At 43.9% G+C, this 17,217-nt stretch overlaps 1 protein-coding gene across 3 annotated transcripts in view; it reads right to left on the reverse strand.

The window, feature by feature from the left end:
- Nucleotides 1-4,023: 4,023 nt before the first annotated feature.
- Nucleotides 4,024-17,217, reverse strand: part of E2F7 (E2F transcription factor 7) — a 30,058-nt gene continuing 16,864 nt past the window's right edge. The window contains exons 10-13 of one of the 3 annotated variants that reach the window (XM_014595830.3): nucleotides 14,661-15,201; nucleotides 13,421-13,670; nucleotides 11,144-11,577; nucleotides 4,024-7,849 (exon numbers count right to left, since the gene is read on the reverse strand). In XM_014595830.3, the coding sequence (XP_014451316.1) occupies nucleotides 7,673-7,849; nucleotides 11,144-11,577; nucleotides 13,421-13,670; nucleotides 14,661-15,201 (1,402 nt within the window). In that variant the 3' untranslated portion in view covers nucleotides 4,024-7,672. Of the gene's footprint in view, nucleotides 7,850-10,813; nucleotides 11,012-11,143; nucleotides 11,578-13,420; nucleotides 13,671-14,660; nucleotides 15,202-17,217 lie in introns of those variants that run through there. The other 2 variants (XM_059726110.1, XM_059726109.1) reach the window with 2 other exon arrangements.

A 17,217-nucleotide genomic window follows, 5' to 3' on the forward strand; every position in this document is an offset into this window, starting at 1 on the left:
AAAATTGTTTAAGCCCCAAGGATTGAAAAAAACACTGTTGAATTAATTGGGAATACTCCAGGTTTCATATTAGACAGGCTTTTGTTACATACAGTCAGTCTTAACTCAGAGATTTGACTGAATATTATCAACATTTTTCCTAATGTAGTACATTCATTTACATTTCCTTAAATATTGGAGTCCCAATTTTGTTGTCACTGAAGTCAGTGGCAAAACCCCCATTGACATGACAGAATATGAGGAAGAAGAGGGCTTGTTCTTTTACAAAACAGAAAAGGAAAAGGAATGAAGCTTTACTGAAATGAACAAATAGGGCTGCATATCTCTACATTCATAAACATTAAGAAATTTTAGATGGGCTCCTGCTTGACTCTATATAAGAGGTTGTAAGCTGCTGCCCCATTTCACATTAAGCTTCTTTACTGATATAATGCTTCTTGTTTTTGGTGACACTCTGGGAGAATGCAAATGTGTAGTCCCTTGCCTCTCTGTGCCTATTAAGACATGTTGTGATTCAACAACCGAACATAGAAATGCAGCCCACAACCTGCTTCCTTCACACAGATCTTTCTAAGAAACAGGTGCTGTGGGCTACACCCATATTCTTATTTGGGGAGAAAAACGGTAGTTAATGGCCAATAAATATGCACAACAGTGTGATTGTGGTTGCATGGCAACCAACACAGACATTGCAGAGCATGAGAGAGCCGCAGAGAAACAAGGGATTGTGAATTCAGGTGTGGGTGAGGATTCAGTGCCAATTAATGTAGACTGGTTTGTTAATATCCTTACTTGCAGAAGAACGTATATGGTTTTGATTATAGTTCACTTATGTAAGTTGGACGTTTCTGTTTTAGTATATCTTAGCAACTCATCCCCTTGGAAAATGATAGTCTGTAATCAGGTGCCTGGTTTTATTATTTTTTTAAATGTGTGTTTGGTTTTTATAAATATAGCTGTCACACAGGCACTACTGCCATCATGTGGAGAACCAGGGCAAGAGGCATAATAGCATGGATGCTGATGAGGTGGGTAGGAGCAATGTAACTGCTCGTCATCACTGTGTTTGTCATTTCAGGATGTGCAGAACTCACATTCCACCAGGTCAGACATTTGTTCTTTCAGCGCATCACTGGTTCTGGCTGTTAACTCTCACAGTTAAATTGCTGGTTTTGTTCGCTTTTACAATGAACAGAGAGAGGTAGTTAGCTGTGTTAGTCTGAAGCTAGGCAGCAGGCAGGGTTGAGATGCACTTTACAGACTAACTAAGTCAGAGATGCATAAGCTCGTGTGAGCCTGAACTCACTTCATCAGATGCTATGTTGTCCTCTCAGGCTCAAGAAATCTTACACATCTCTGACTGAGTTAGTCTGTAAGGTGTTTCTCTTTCCCCTATCCTGACCTGTACAATGAAGAAATTTTAAATATGTCAACTTTAGAATGAAATGAGCAGGTTACCAATGAATAGTGTAATAAGTGGTGGCAAATTAGCGATGGCTGAGAAAAGCATATACAGTATTTCTTTTTACTATATACATTTTTCCATCAGGATCTACTAACATCAATTTGACATTAGTTTCTGCCATTTTTGCAGTTTGTACTGGTAAGCCATTCCACTTTTCTGTGAGGGGGTGCTGCAGAGCTGGCTTGCCCTTAGAAGATCACTAGGTAAATGTGCTTCCCACCCCCTTCCTCATGCACATGGGGTAGAAGTACAGTGCACGATCTGCTCAACCCATTGGGAAAGCCAGGATGGATCAGTCATGCTGGTGTATGGCAGTTTACTCTGTGGACTGCCCTAGACTCAGGCATAGAACAGGCCATAGTCTTCCCCTGCCTTCCACTTCCTTTCCCACAGGTAAAAAAACCAAAAGAATAAGCAGTCAGCACTCCCCAGAATCCAGGGACCACTATTAATAGACTGCTATGCTACAACTTCCTTGAGGGGTGGGCTGAAGGGTGTGCTTGGGTATAAGACTATAGAGATTTTTAGCCAGTGGAAGGGATGCACAAGATTTGAAAAATTCAATTAAACTCAGAACGCAGACTGAGGCACAGCCACCTGATCTAGCTCTTAATACTACTCAGGTAGTGCATGTATTATAGACCATGCAGGAGTCTGAAGTGGCTGGATGAGAAGTTCCTCAGCACAAGAACAATACAGTAAGCTGCCCAGTGCTGCTCACTGCACTGGAGTGAAGGAAAGAACAGGCCAGCACCCAGAGGCTGTGCTAATCCTGAAGAAGCCCTAAGTCCAACAGGTACAAAGGTGAAGGAAAACTCTCTGAAGTGACAGCACAAGTCCCAAGCCTGAGTTTGTAGGGCTGCAATGTAGAAGAGGGCTGTATAACTTCAGTATAGCTGAGAGGGTGAATGTGGTGCCTACATCCACCCCAGGCCACACATCATGCAGGTTCCAGGAGCAGTTTCCTTTTTTTGGGATTCCTGGGGTGGATCCAGAGGCAGGTATGGTGGCACAGGTGCACTGTCAAACTGGACCATGCTGGTGGAGCCTTTGGGGACTTAAAAAGTCCTCAAAATAGAAGAGAAACCTCCCTTCCCCTCTATGCTTAGAGATGCATCATTTCCCCTCCCTTTCCTCTGTGGCTGCTGCTTTTCCTGCTGTCCCTATGGTGGGGGAAGCTTCAAAGCTGCTGCTGCCCACTCCAGCCAGACTGCATGGGGGCTTGGGAACAGTGACAGGGGGAGCAGTGATGGGTGTGGGCATGAGTTCCCACTCCATGAACCTGCTTCTAGGGAACTGGGAATGGGATGGGAACCTCCCCCCCACCCCGCCAATCAACACTGCTACTGCTGAGGCTCAGTCCAGCCCAGCCCAGCCCAGCCCCAGGCAGTCTGGCAAGAGCAGCTTTGAAGTCAACCCCCCCCCCCCCCCCCCCCCACATTTGGGACAGTAGAATCAGCAGGGAGGTGGGGATGTGCTTTTGAGAACAGAGGGGAAGCGGGGGATTCTTACCTGTTGTGGGGGCTTTAAAAGAAGTCCTTAGGCTCAGTCTATCCTGTGCACACCAGTGAGCTGTGAGCAAGGATGCTAGGAGCAGGGAATGCAGCCATCCCCACAACACAGGTAGCTGCTTTTGCACACCTTTTTGCCAAATCATGTATCCACCCCTGGACTTCCCTCACTGTACAAGCTGCACCAGCTGCACTTGGCCCCCAACACACACTGTGTAGGCTGCAGTGGCAGTATGTGCCCCCCCCCCCACCTCTTATCACATGGGCTGCTTTACCTGGCTGATTCTGGAGGCTAAAGCGTTCATCAACATTATTTAGACCCTTGGGGGCCAACTTTTTGGCAGACATCACAAATTAGCCCTATTCCCTCCCCAAGTGCCACTCCAATTCCCTTACCCAATCTGTTGTTCAGCTTTGTACTGTGCCCAAGCTGCTGCTCTTTGTGCCCTGTGCTCCTTGACTGATCTGATGCTGATTTCTGCTCCCTACTCCATCTGCCACAGGGTTGCCTGTCCCCTCCCTAATCTTACTCACAGAGGTTGACTGTGTTACTTGGGGCATGTGTGCTGCAATTTACCCCCCTCCCCCCTTTAGATAAATCCTCATTGTTACTGAGCCTGTCCCTGGTGGACTATCCAGATGCTGACCTCAAGCTGTATCTCATTTTGCCTATCAGCATGGCAGATAGGGCTCTGGCAGACAGTAGAGCTCAGAATCTGTAGCACATTAGTGCCTTACTCCCACTTTGCCTTGCTTTATGGGTGGATCTTTCAGGGACCAGGACAACTTGTCTGGTCAAGTTTCTGCACCACTGGAGTTCTCCCTTAGTTAGATGCAAGATGATGGGGCCCCTCTCCACCCTTCTAGTTCTACCCAGCGTGCAACAGCCAAGGCAGGCACTCAAATTAGGGCTGTGGGAAGGTCCTGTACTTGGAAACCCCTATGAAGTACTCTAGGAATCTCTGTTTTGGTAGTAGGTATTCACCAGCTATAGCGATGGGCAGCCTAGATCTGCTTTAGAGACATAAAAAACAAGCACCCCCCCCATGCATTTTTTTTTCAGTTTTATTATTTTTTTGTAAAAGTTTAATGTTTGTCTAAAAGATAGTATTTAAAAAATTAAACCCAACAACAGTGAGCATGTAGTAAAATTATATGAAGGCAGCTACAATGAACATGGCTACATAGAAGGAAAGGAGAAAGTCACGTCTAACCAGTGAAGAACATATACACTCAGCAATAAAATTAATACCTATATAAAACTAGCAGTGCAATGATACAAACAGGAAGCAGCTTTACATTAAAAATAGAGCTTTTTAAATATAGAAATAGCACCATTTACAAAGAAATTGAGAAATGTAAACGTGGTAGGTAGATTCAAGTATATAGGTTATACACACACCTCCCAACATGTATTAGAACATAAATTTTTCTCAAACCCTGCATATCATTGAGCATGTGCACTTTCCTCAGCGTACACACAAATCCTGCTGTTCCTAAGCAAGGGTTGTCTGTCTAATGAACACTGTGATAAGAAGTGTAGGCTGCCTTTCCGCCTTGTCTATCCAAAGTACCCTAAATCTAGTTCAGCAGCTTAAATACTGCAAGCAACATTGGTTTGACAGGTTGTTTAAAATGCAGCAGGCCCCATTTCCTTCTTCCATTTACCTCAGTTAGAGCTTGGTCATTGATGTAAATGGGATGGTTCTTCAGACACAGTGTCAACCTTTGCCTACTCAGTAACTTCTAAATTGGCCTGATTTTACTCTCATTAGTACTGGTCAAACTCTACAGGCTTTGGTGGTGGAGTTACTCCTGATTTACATTAGTGTACCCAAGATCAGAATCAGGCTCAGTAGGCTTTAAGGGAAAGGCAAAATGTGGAAGTGGAAATTGGAAACTGAAGATTTATTTTCAGTCCCTGGATTTTCAAGTACAGCGAGGCCAGCCACAGACATGATACCCAGACTGACAAAGTGAGGTGATTTGTGCAATGATGTTTTAGCTGTGGAGCAAAACAAGTTTCAGTATTTTAGGTGATCTTTTCCTCCTCCCCTCTATAAACTGACATTCCACTAACATGCTGCATGTGGTTTATGAAAATGGAGAGTCTACAATACACTCATCACCTAATCTGGTTCCATTTCAGACCAGCTCACATACTGATTTGTACTAGCAGAGGAAGAGTAGCAGCATCAGCAGCTTCACCATGTGCTGCCACTAATTAGAGACTTAATTTCCCTTTGGAAAGCAATTTATGAGTGGGTGTATAAAGAAAAAATGATTCTGATACAATCACTGTAAACTTGCAAATTGTAGTGTAAAAAAAAAAAAAAAAAGACACTTAAAATTTAGCAGTGGTAAGGGTTCCATTCCCCACATTTGAAGTTTCCTATTAAAATTCTACTATACGTTTCTTTTTTTAAAAAGAGGGATAATAATTCCTCATAAGGCTGTTACTTTACCTACTTCTAACATAAGGCCACCACACTCCAACTTCCACCTCCACTAAAGTTCATTCTTAAATTCCATTTTTATAACATATTTCATTACAAAAATACAAAAGCATCTTTTTCTCCCAAGACCAGGGAAATAGCACATCAGACCATACATCTATTCTCAGAGAGAAATACCAGTAAACATATAGGGCGTCTTTATATGTGCTCCAGGATGGGTGGGGGTAGAGGGCATTTTAATTAGAGCATCTCTTGGCAGCCACTCAAATTAAAATGCCTGCAGTGTCTGGTGTATTCAGCATCCTGCACTTAAAAATGGCAGTGGGGGCACTTTAACTAAAGTTTGTTCAATGATCTTTAGTTACAATGCCCCATGCTGCCATTTTGAAACACGGGGACACTGAGTACATGTAATGCTGAGGCTGCTGTAGCACACTAATTAGCATGCTCCAGCTGACTCGATTAATCAAGTGTGCTCTGACATGTTCTAATTGGAACATGTCGGAGCAGGAGTCAGGCATGTGTATAGGTGCCCATAAAGTTCTCACCACGTGAAAAAAGAGCTGATATGGCTATCTATACATTTGCTAAAAACCCAAAGTAACATGATGACAATATTAAATAAAAGGAGAATGCATACTTGTAATTACAGGCTATTCTGTTAGAGAAAACACATCCAAAGTCAGTACTAACCATTACATTATTCTGTATTTTCCTCAAGCACTGACCAATGTCTGGGGACTTAGAATTCTAAATATGACATGCCCCATTTTTCTTACTTCCCTTCTCATGAGGGATAGCAACTGTTTCCCCATGAAAAATGTACGACTCCCAGTCTTTGACAACCTTTTTCCAAAATTTACCCAGGTATGTGCCAAAATGCAATACCTTTCATGATCTTCCTGTGTACTAAGTGTACTGGTCATGGCTTTTCCCACCCTGTCCATCTTGAGCCATATTAAAAATAACCAGTTGCAAACTGAGTAATGGCTACTGATTTTCCATAGATCAGGGCTTTCCAGCTAGGGGCATGAGGCCCAAAAGAAGTTGAAGTTGCCACCCCTAGGTTCTCACCCAGTCACTACTCCCTCACATTTCTATGGCTCTGACTGCAGCCATGGGCTCTGGGCTCCCCTCCCAAGCCTCTCCTGCTGGTGCATGCCATGAAGCACGCATTCTTGGCCTCTTAGAGGTTGGACAGGCCTGCTGTAAATGAAGTTATGCGTTGGACACAAGTCTGGCCATATGAGTAACTGCTCACCCATATTACTTGTCTTTAGAGTCCAAGGCATATGTTATGGGAGATGACAGGTTCACTCACACCTTTTAGAGGCTCACCATTCCCAATTGTATCAGATTTGTTTAGGAACTGGCTTTTGGGTTCTTTATGTCCATTCACTTGTACTGTCTGCTCAGAAAAGGACACACACAAAAAAGGACTAATACAGTTAATTAAACACAACAACAACAATGTTAAAATTCACAGTTATTTTGGTCTTAATCTTTTTTCACATGTATACATTCAACCATATCGTATTATTAAATTACTAGGCTTTTGTAAAACAAGTGCTGGGCAAATTGTACAACAACCAATCGACATTCAAGTAGTCATACCCTGAGGAAATCTGTTCTTCTGAAACTGGAAAATACAAACCAAAAAATCTTTTTGCACTAAATCCCATTCTAATGTACAGAATAAATAACAAGACTTTGCATTGCTGAGGCAGAACTTGACAGACTGGAAGTAAGGAAGCAGCTGGTTTTGCAACTGCAGGAGATTATGTCTTTCCACCACAGATTTACTCAGGGTAAGTAGAATACATGTAAAAAATGTTCACCCTACGTAAGTGCTAGACAGCTCACCTGAAAAAATATAAAGCCATGAGACTCCAGTAGGTCTCTGTTTGCATCTCCCCACAGCAATAACAGCATATTTTTAAATTAAAATTACAACAGTAATTTAATGCTCACATTGCTGTGCCAAGCACAAAGTTTGAATCCAAACTGGTGTTTAAATAAACCATTAATAAACGTATTTTAGCAGTAGGTGATGGCTCATGAGGAAGAAAGTTAGCAGACCTAGTGGGCAACCACATAGCAGGGAAGCATGCCAATAGGGACAACATTTTACCATGCATCTTTTGTTATGTTATAGCTGTAATAGCTATTTGCCATGCAATAGCTTTTGTAACAAGCATGAAGTCCTATTACAATCTGCCCACACTTAACTGCAAGCTGAGTTAGTCAGTGCCATTACTACCAATTTCTAGTCTTCTCTGAACAGAGCTGGAATTTCTGGTCTGGTTGCCTTCAGTTTTTTTCCATGCCACAGGGTCTCCAAGGCTGCCAGGTGTTTTGAAAAAGGCCTCGTTATGTGTAGAACGAATGCTTTTAGGAGTAAGGGGGATTGATGATTGCTATTTTATAAAAGAGAAAAGGCAGTTCAGTAGTGTCTTATCAATAATAGTAATAAAAATACACATGCATGTGTGTTAAGTGGAAGGGACTGAGTGAATCACCAAATAGAGTCCCCTGCTACTGCAGGCAAGCACATCATGAAACTCCTTTTATCAACTGATCAAGCTTCATCTTAAAAAGTGGAAAGAGTTTTTGCATGTCCTCCCCCAACCTCCATCCTCCCTGTTCTTATGTGCGTCAGAACGTCTTTGCTTTTGATGGCAAGACATCTTCTAATTCCGAAACTTTAGACTGGGAATCCATTTCCAGTTTCTACCCATTTATTCTTGTGCCCAACATTGTATTTTTGCTTAAATCACCCCCCACAACCTTTGGTGCTTATCCACACAGGTTATTTCTTAGATATAAGGCTAAAGTTTTCAGAACAGTCTTTTGAATTCTTGTTTAAACAAATGAAAAAAATCAGGTTGTTACTGCTGTATGTGCCTGTCTCATTTTGGAATGTGGATTTAGAAGCTAGCTTTAGACATCTGTTACCATTTGGCCATCTCAGTGTGACCATCTATTTGGTCATCTAGGGTCTCAGGGCCCAGACCTGGGCTGTCCAACTTATTTGGCTCCAAGGGCTGTATACAGACTGCAGGGCTTCTTCTGGATCAGGCAATCTACCTCTGGCAGAAGTGGCAGCTTGTTGGCATAGCTCTTGGGCTAAGGAGGTAAACATTGCTGCCTTTCGTCCCTTCTTTTCCCCTACTGCTGTTTTGCCAGGGGTGACCAAAGACCCTAAATTCAGTGATAGGCAAGAGGGCACAGAGGCAAATGGTGGTGACATTCACTCCCTGGGTTCCAGAGCTGTACCAACCTAGCAGCTCCAACAAGTCACCACCCCAGGGGCCACAATTTAACCCTTTTCAGGCTGCAAGCAACCCACAGGCTGCTAGTTGGACAGCTCTGACCTAGACAACCAAATCCAAATAGGAAGGATTTGATGTTCTAGATTCTTTTCTCAGGGCCTTGTGACAAGGTATTTAGCAGAATTCACAAAAATTTGTTGGAATCTGACATGGCCGTGCCGTGAGCGTTTCTGCTATGGCCTCAACCTCTGGGCTTCTAGTCGCTCGCTGCAGTGTCCATGCCACCGGAGTGGGGTTGGAACATCAGACAATAATAAAATGTCACTCCTACTCTGAAAAAATAAAATAGCTAAAGGTTTATATAATAGCTATAATATCCTTTTTCTGTGGATCCAAAACAATTCCCTCACATTAGCAGTTATATTTTACTGACTCACTTTTGTCAGCAATTTGCTATTGGAATAATTTTTTTTAAGTTTCCAGTTTCCATATCCCAAAAGTGTAATACATTTTAACTGTCTTTGTCATTCTCCAACACCCAAATAAACTATAATTTGAAAAAAATAAGACCAAAGCAGAACCAAGCATAATGATTATGAAGAAGGAAATACTAATGTATTAATTAATGCCTATTTGATCCCAATTATAGTATTAAGCACAATTGAATTCCTCCCCTCTTCTGAATTTGTAATTTCTTTACCCAGGAAAAACCACACAGAACAGTTTATTTTCTTGAATTAAAATCCTTGTTCTTTATGTAGCTTTTGCATTAAATATCTTCACCCCCTGTGATCTAACATGACCCTGCCTGCTAGGAGGGGATATTTAGTGGTTAAGAAATGAGTTTGGCTGGGGGCAGGTGGGAGGCAGGAGGAGATGCACAGACCATACATGATTTTTCAGTGCACTGGCCTCTGAATTAGAACAGAGCCCTTCTGAGCTTGCCTACTGGAGCGACCATGTGATACAGGCTTCTAGTGGGAATGTCAAATCCAGAGTGCTGGGAAAAAACATTGACTCAGATTTCTGAAAATGAGTAATCCCTATGTTCTCTAATGCAATATTTTCTTAAAGCTGACTGCATTATCATGTTACATTTAACCCCCTCTCTCCCAGAGACTGAAATGTAATAACCACTGTAACAGAGCTTATGATCTTCTCTAACAAATGGCGCGCATGCTCACTTAAGCAGAGTAAATACTCAAGGACCAGTTCGCTTGCACTCAGGCTGGCCCAATTATCTCTATCTTGTACAGCCAGCCATCCTTAAACTAATGTTATAAACCAGGGATCCTGGTTTTCTCCATTTAAAAATTGCAAATTCTCTGATAAAAATCTGAAGTTCTCCCATTAAAACCCCCAAAACCGCATGTTTTCTGCGATTAAAATAAAACTCCACTATATCTATAGATATATCTATATCTCCATTGAACACAACGTTTCATTGATATATTTACAATTTTAAACTAATCTGGGAAGCTTACCAATGTCTGACCTGAATCATTCTAACAAAATAAATTCTAAATGCCTCCACAGCCCAGTGGGTAGGACCCAGAGCAGGAAGGCAGAGCAACGTGGTGAGACTCATTGCTGCCACTGGGACGCCGGCACCAGTTACGCCACCAGCCGCATGAGGAGTAATGGACCAGGGCTGGGGGCCCATGTTGCCCTCACCTCCTCCCACCACCAGCCGCTCATGCACTGAGCTGTGGCTCTACCCCATTGCCATGGACCGGCCACTGCTGCTACCCCCTCAGGCTACCCACATTGTCTCCCACACCTCCCCTCCAGGGTAAAGCCATGGCCTGAGGGGAGTGGCAGTAGTGGCAGTAGTGGAGCCATGCCCCAGCATGTAAGCAGCTAGCAGCAGGAGGAAGTGAGGGCAGCAAAGCCGCCCCAGTCTGTTACTCCTTGTGCTACTGGTGGTGTGGCTGGTGCAGAGGTCCTGGAAGCAGCAGTATTGAGCCTCCCTGCCCTGCACCACCTCCTGTGCTGGGTCCCACCCGCTGGGCCATGGAGGCAGCTCCTGCCTATGCCAGTCCAGTCAGGCTACAGTCCCGTGCCCAATTGTGAGCACAGAAATCTGGGAGACATGTGCCCCCCTGCCATGTCACTTATGTCCCCTTATGCATTGCCTATGCCCCCTCTGCCCCATAGACTTACCCGTGAGGAGCCGCTCTCCATCACGCTGCCTAGCTGCCATGTGCATGTGTGCACATGTACATGTATGTGGCACCCCGTGCCGGTGATCATCCTCCTCCTGCTCCCCCAGCCCCAAGCAGCCCCTTGCGGGCTGGAACTGCCAGCCTGCAAGGGAAAATGCACTGTTTCCCACATTTTTCTCCTCTAAAGGGGAAAATTCATGTTTTTCTCCTTAAAGGGAAAATTTGCATTTTTCCTTAGCGAGCAGAAAACCCCCTTTCCCTGGTTATAACTCACCTGCTGTAGCTTACGAAGAGTGACTGGGTGACCCATACAAACTGGGGAGTCCGGTTCAGCAGTGCTGCAGGATCTTCTGAGTACAGGACTCAGGTGCACAGCAAAATCAGCAGAATGAGCCAGTTGCTGTGGATCCACTGAAGGTAACTGGGAGGTCTTTGGAGTAACCATTGCTGTGGTGCCAATGAAAATGGGTGCTGTTGATGCTAGGCCAGGCATAGTGAAACTCATGGATGCGGCATTTGGAAAAGAGCCAGGAGGAACAGGGGAAAGTGGACTGGTGATTGCTGGAGAGCAGATCAGAGGGAAGGGTGCAAAGGCTGTAGATGGCATTACCACACAGGGAACGCTAGGCGAAGGTAACTGGCTTGGAGACAGACCAATTGCACTGTGAGGCTGGTTTGCCGAAAACAGGAAGTTAAAACCACTTAATCCTAAAGCAGAGAGAGAGAAAAAAATATCACAAATTAATGCAGTTGGCAAACTGAAATTATGTTACTACCTCTTTATTCAAAAAGGGGAAAAATAACAGAAGAGAGTGAAGTTGCCTAGGAAACACCAAAAACACAGAAAGTAATGGACCACATGCCTGAGAGACCTGCTCACTATTTATTTTGTACTACACTCTATTGCGTTTTCTCTCAGCTTCTCTCTCTTTGTCTATTTAGATTGTGTTCATAAATACCAACTACCTTGGCTACTGCATAAGTAAGCAATGAAAGATCTATAAGGTGCACCCTGCATGTATAAATTGTTACCACACTAATAGAAATAATTTGTTATTGGACAACATATATTTAAACTTGAAATCAAACAACCCTGCTCCCCATATTCATCGTAGGCCCCATCAAAATTTACTGAATTTAATGGAAAGCCTTTCATTGTTTCCCAATGGAATTGGCCTCAATTTGCCTGATCTTACAAGCACTTTGACTGATATTTTCCTACTAAGGCCTCCATCCTGCAAACTCCATGCAGATAAACCTCTGTACCCACATGAAACCCTGTTGACTTCTATGGCCTCTTCGTCACAGTGAGAGCAGATTCTGAGGCGGTAGCCTCTAAATTCCCCAGCACCCTTCCCTTCCCTCTATCCAGCATGTATACAATCCAGAGTACTTAGTGGGTGTGTCTACACTTGCATTAATGCACTATGGCTACAGTGCATTAAGTTTAGTACCTCTGAGGTACTACATAAATGCACAGTAGTCAGTGCTAAATGTGCAGTAGCAATGGTGCATGGTCTTTTTGTGGCACTTAATACACAGTAGACTAATTCTACTGCACAATAAGCGCGTTAGCACGGTTTTTGCTGTGATGTGTTAGTAGAATTAGTTTACTGTGCATTAAGCATCTCATGTAGATGCACCAACTAATGTCTAATTCTTTGACTGTTTTCAGTTGTTTTTTCTATTCCCATTCTGTCCTCTAGGAGGCCACTTCTTGTCCCTCAGTCTTTTGATGTTATCCAGATGACACCCCTGTCAAATGTGTACCAGTTAACAGAAAAGCTTGTACCAGGCTTTAGCAAGTCAGCTTCTCAGAACCCTAGGTCTCAGTTGCTGTGCTGTCCTGCCTAATTCACCAGCCTAAGCTTATAATTTTCTATACTCTTGAATGCAAACTGTTTTTTCTTGCCACTGTGGAACACCATGGCACTTGTGGTAGTCGCAGACAGGACTGGGAGTTAAAATATAAAGTTTCAGGTACCCGGTAGATTCAGTATGGCCAATTCTGGCAGAATTGCAGATTCTGCCAATCATGGCAGACAGTGACTGAGGTCTATGACATCCTGGAACAAGGCAGATTCCAGGACTATGGAATCCACAGAACCTTGTGTGAAGTTCTCCTAGAATTTTTATTTCACGTCCTCTGCAGGCTCATGCGGCCACCACTGCACTAGTTACGCACATTTAAAGTTTTCTCTCTGCTAGCAATTAGTATTTTCTTTTTTAGGGATAAGAAGGTTTCTAAGGTTCAGAAGTACAATTGCAATGTGAAGAGTAAGGCAGGTAGCTCTGGAATACTTAGAACCCTAGCTATTCACTTAGATCTGCATTTTGCTATTTAAATAAAAAGTGGCCTAGTTTTCAGAGCTGCTGAGAACAAACAGCTCTCACTGAAATCAATGGCCTACTTAATCCACAACACTTATGAGAATTAAGCCATTGCAGCTTACAGAAATACAGATTGCAGAATCTAACTTTAGGTACTTATTTTGAAAACAGGCCTTCATCCTTCAGCCAGAATACATCTAGATGTGATTACAATCCTTACCAGCAGCAGGCTGAAGATAGAGATACTGTGGGAGAAAGGGCTGTTTGCCATTTTCTTGCTCTTTTTCTTGAAGGTCTTTATTCCTCAATGGCTCTTCTTGCTCCAGAGAATCTAAAGGTTTAGCTATAGCCTTTTCTGCAGACTTATCATCTGCAGGAGTTCCTAGGTCAAGATGAAAAGCTCCTATGTGCAGTGTAGATGCACAGCTGCCTTCCAGGAGAGATTCCCTGTCAGCTGACTCAAAAGGCTTCTGAGTGAAACAGAATTGGAAGTGAAGACGACAAATTAAAATAGTGCCATGCTGTAACCTCACACCCTTCCTTGATTTAAAAGTGAGAGTCACACCAGTACAGAGGGGCAGCACAAAAAATTGCACAATTCAAGTTTTGTTCTGAGAGGTTAGATGGGAGGTAAGTGTCTAAGTGGTGCCCAGGCTCTCTGCACAGGGCTGTATTTTGTTTCCAGTGGTTAGGGATATTATTTAGTTTTTATTCTCTTACAGGAACACTCAGGATGCAGCACTGTTTCTTTTAGTTGATTTGAAGGGGAGGAAAAAGCCGCCACCACAATGCCTTTCTATACGCTTCCAACACATCCAGTTCATAACACTGATTTGGAGCCAGAGCACAGCTCCTTGAGCACTTAGAACTCTGGAACCCTCCTCCCTTTGCAGGTGGCTCAGTGGCCCATACTGCAGGGAGTAACTGTCGGATTGGGATGCTATTGAAAGAAGCAGACGGGAGAGAAGGGAGAAGATACCTTTCCCTTCCCTCCCCTCTAGCTCTATGGATTGAACAATGCTGCCAGGCTGGGTCTCACTGGGGCCAGAGCCAACCAGTGTTGAAGCATGGGGCTTCCCAAAGATCTGCCAACTTTGGAAGGAATCTCCATGACAGAACTACACAAAGGGATACAAACAATGGCAAGACTCCTTTCCTGTAAGTTTTTCTAAGGTAACAACTAATCAGGGCCTTGGTTTTGTAGAGCATCTAAGCTGTACCTCGCACATCAAAGCAGATACGTTTCACTGGAAGCACAGTGCACATCTTCCAATTAACACTACACCAGATATATATACCATCAACCCTCCACATTTATATTTGCATGTGGGAGGTGGCATAAATAGATATTAGCAGTGAATTTTCATCTGGGAAAAGACTATTTCAAGTGAGATAATAGCCTTTCCCCTGCCATTATTACTAGTGCAAAACCCAAGCGCTAATTAAATGCACACACTTACCTTGGGTAGTACCAGTGAGATAGGGGCATCACTCTGCTCCATAGCTGGCTTTTTGGCAGCTGGCTCTTCACTGCTCACAAGCATAGAGGGCGATGCTAATTTCTGGGAGCTGCGCTTGTGGCAGGTAACTGAACTTACAGCAGCTTGTGGGTTTAGGGGTGAGGCCTGCTCCTCAGGGCTTCGGTTACCCTTTTCTCCTGAAATAGGGAAGTTCTCCCTTGAGAGACTTTCCTGTAGATTGCCGTACAGCATAAACAGGGACGAGGAAGGGAAGCAAACAAAGGGCTGGTTGGGGAGCACAGCTGGTTTTCCATTCTCTGTTTTGGAGACTGTTGAAATGGCAGGCTGCAGCACTTGGCCATTTGTTCCATTTGGCAGAGAGAGGTACAACATGTCTGATTGAGCAACAGGAAACACTCGGTGAGGCAAAGAGTTAAGGGAATAATCTGAGTCCCTAGGAACCAGAAGAACAGAGAAGGGAGAGATTATGGTTGGGTTCCTTGCTAAATTCAAGATGCCTTCAGGGGCACAAGTTTTATTCCTAAAGAAGGTAAAGAAAGGGGAAATGCATTTAGTGTAGAATTAAACTCCATGCCCCATCCTTGAATAAAACCGTTCTCTGGAGCCAGGTGTGGAGAATACCTGACAAAATGAGTTATTTTCAGATATGGTATGAAGAGAGTCATTTACATTGCATGTCAAATCACTTAGAGGCTGATTCATCAATTCTGCTTCTGCTGCATTATAATTTAGTTCTGTCTGTCAAGGGCTAGCATGGCTGCATAATGACATCCACAGATAAATTCAAACCACGATAGGTACAGACAAAAGATAAGATCATCAAGGAAGCTGGATCGTGACAGTGGAGCAACTCTGCAGTGTGCTTATCTCTTCCCATCACAAAGGTCTGTCCTGTTTTCAACCCTACTCTCTAGGCAAGTGGTTCTCAACCTTTTTCCCCACCTGACCAGATGGGCAGTGCCTGGGGCCAATGGGCAACATCTGGCCATGTGGAGCGGGGCAGCAGGAAGCCTGACCTGACCCTGGCCCCACAGGGGGGAAGGGAGCTTCACCTAGCTCCACAGGGGACCCAATCAGAGTGGGGAGGAGGGGATTGAAAGGGGCGAAGCAGGCATGGCTCAGCCCTGCAGGGGAAGGGGGAGTAGCTCAGTCACAACCCAGCCCTGCGCAGGGGGAGGAGGAAGGCAGGTGTAGCCTGCCTCTGTGTGTGTGGCCTAGTCCCTATGGGGGAGGAAGGGATAGGGTCCCAGCCCATGGAGAAAAGAGGGCATGGCAAATGTGACCTGGCTTTGACCAGGCACATAGGGCTTGGGAATTTGGCAAGAGGGAGTGATGGCTGTATTAACAGACACTGCTCCCCCAATGCCAAACTTTCCAACCTGTGGCAAGCCCCATAGGCCAGATACAATGGTTCTGCAAGCCACATCTGGCCAGTGGGCCAGAGGTTGAGCTATGTTAGCTCTAGACTATGTAGAGGTATTGCTTCCAATTAACATATTGTACCCCAGTTAAGGAGTTAAGTAAGCATTAACTTGCATATAGAACTGGCAAAAAAGGTTTGGAACATTTGGGCTAAGGACAGAAGTTCTACACAAACCGGTATAAATGATCAGAAACAAATTTCAAATGTGTAAGAGAACAGAAGTTCAAAATGGCTGAAACCAGTTTAAGATAAACTGGGATGGATGTATCAGACTTCACTATTTAGTTTAATTGGTTTATTGAACTTCTGTCTCAGGTCCCCTTAAGGCACTCCCAAGGCTGGGAAGGCCCAATGAGCTGACTGGCACTCTTAGCTGCAAGCTCGCCAGGCACCTGGCTTGTTACTCGCCAGTGCAAGGGGAGCCCAGGACCAGCCACAAAATTACTGCATGCATTTTATTAAATAATTTTGTGGCTTATTCCCTGTTTTATTGCACCATTAATTACATGAACATCTGGCCGAGTTACTACTTAAGACATAAATTAACTGGTTAATCATGTCCAGGGTGGATAAAAATCAACAACTTTTTTAAACCACATTTTTTAAAATTGTTTTTCTTAAAATGCTTTTAAAAAAAAAAAAAAGCCTATATAAAGAGAGTTTTAATTTAAGATATGTTAATGGAATAGGGATTATAACTTCTAATTACATACTATTTGAGACAATATATTCATGCAACCTTTTTAGAAAAGGTTTTATAAATAGGTCACAACAGGCCATGGACTATATTAGGGGCCTGATCTTATGGGGTTCCCAGAGGTTTCTCTATAGATTAGTAAAGATTAAAGAAAACCACTTTACCCAGTGGAACTTAGTGCTCAGTCTAGAACAGGGGTCAGCAATATTCTTGGGCAGAGTGCCGAAAACACCCGCAACCTCGACTTGTATGATGTTGGCGCGTCTGGGGTGGATGGTGGGGGAGCCACAAGGTGCCTCATCCTTGTTGAGGCAGTGCAGCCCTGGCCCCTTCCCTGCTACCTGCTCTGAGGTGTGTGTGCCAAGCAAAATGCCTTTGAGTGCCACACTCTGGAAACCCGTGCCGGGGGTTCCCTA

Source organism: Alligator mississippiensis, chromosome 4 (genome assembly GCF_030867095.1).
Source record: "Alligator mississippiensis isolate rAllMis1 chromosome 4, rAllMis1, whole genome shotgun sequence".
Lineage (NCBI taxonomy): Eukaryota > Metazoa > Chordata > Crocodylia > Alligatoridae > Alligator > Alligator mississippiensis.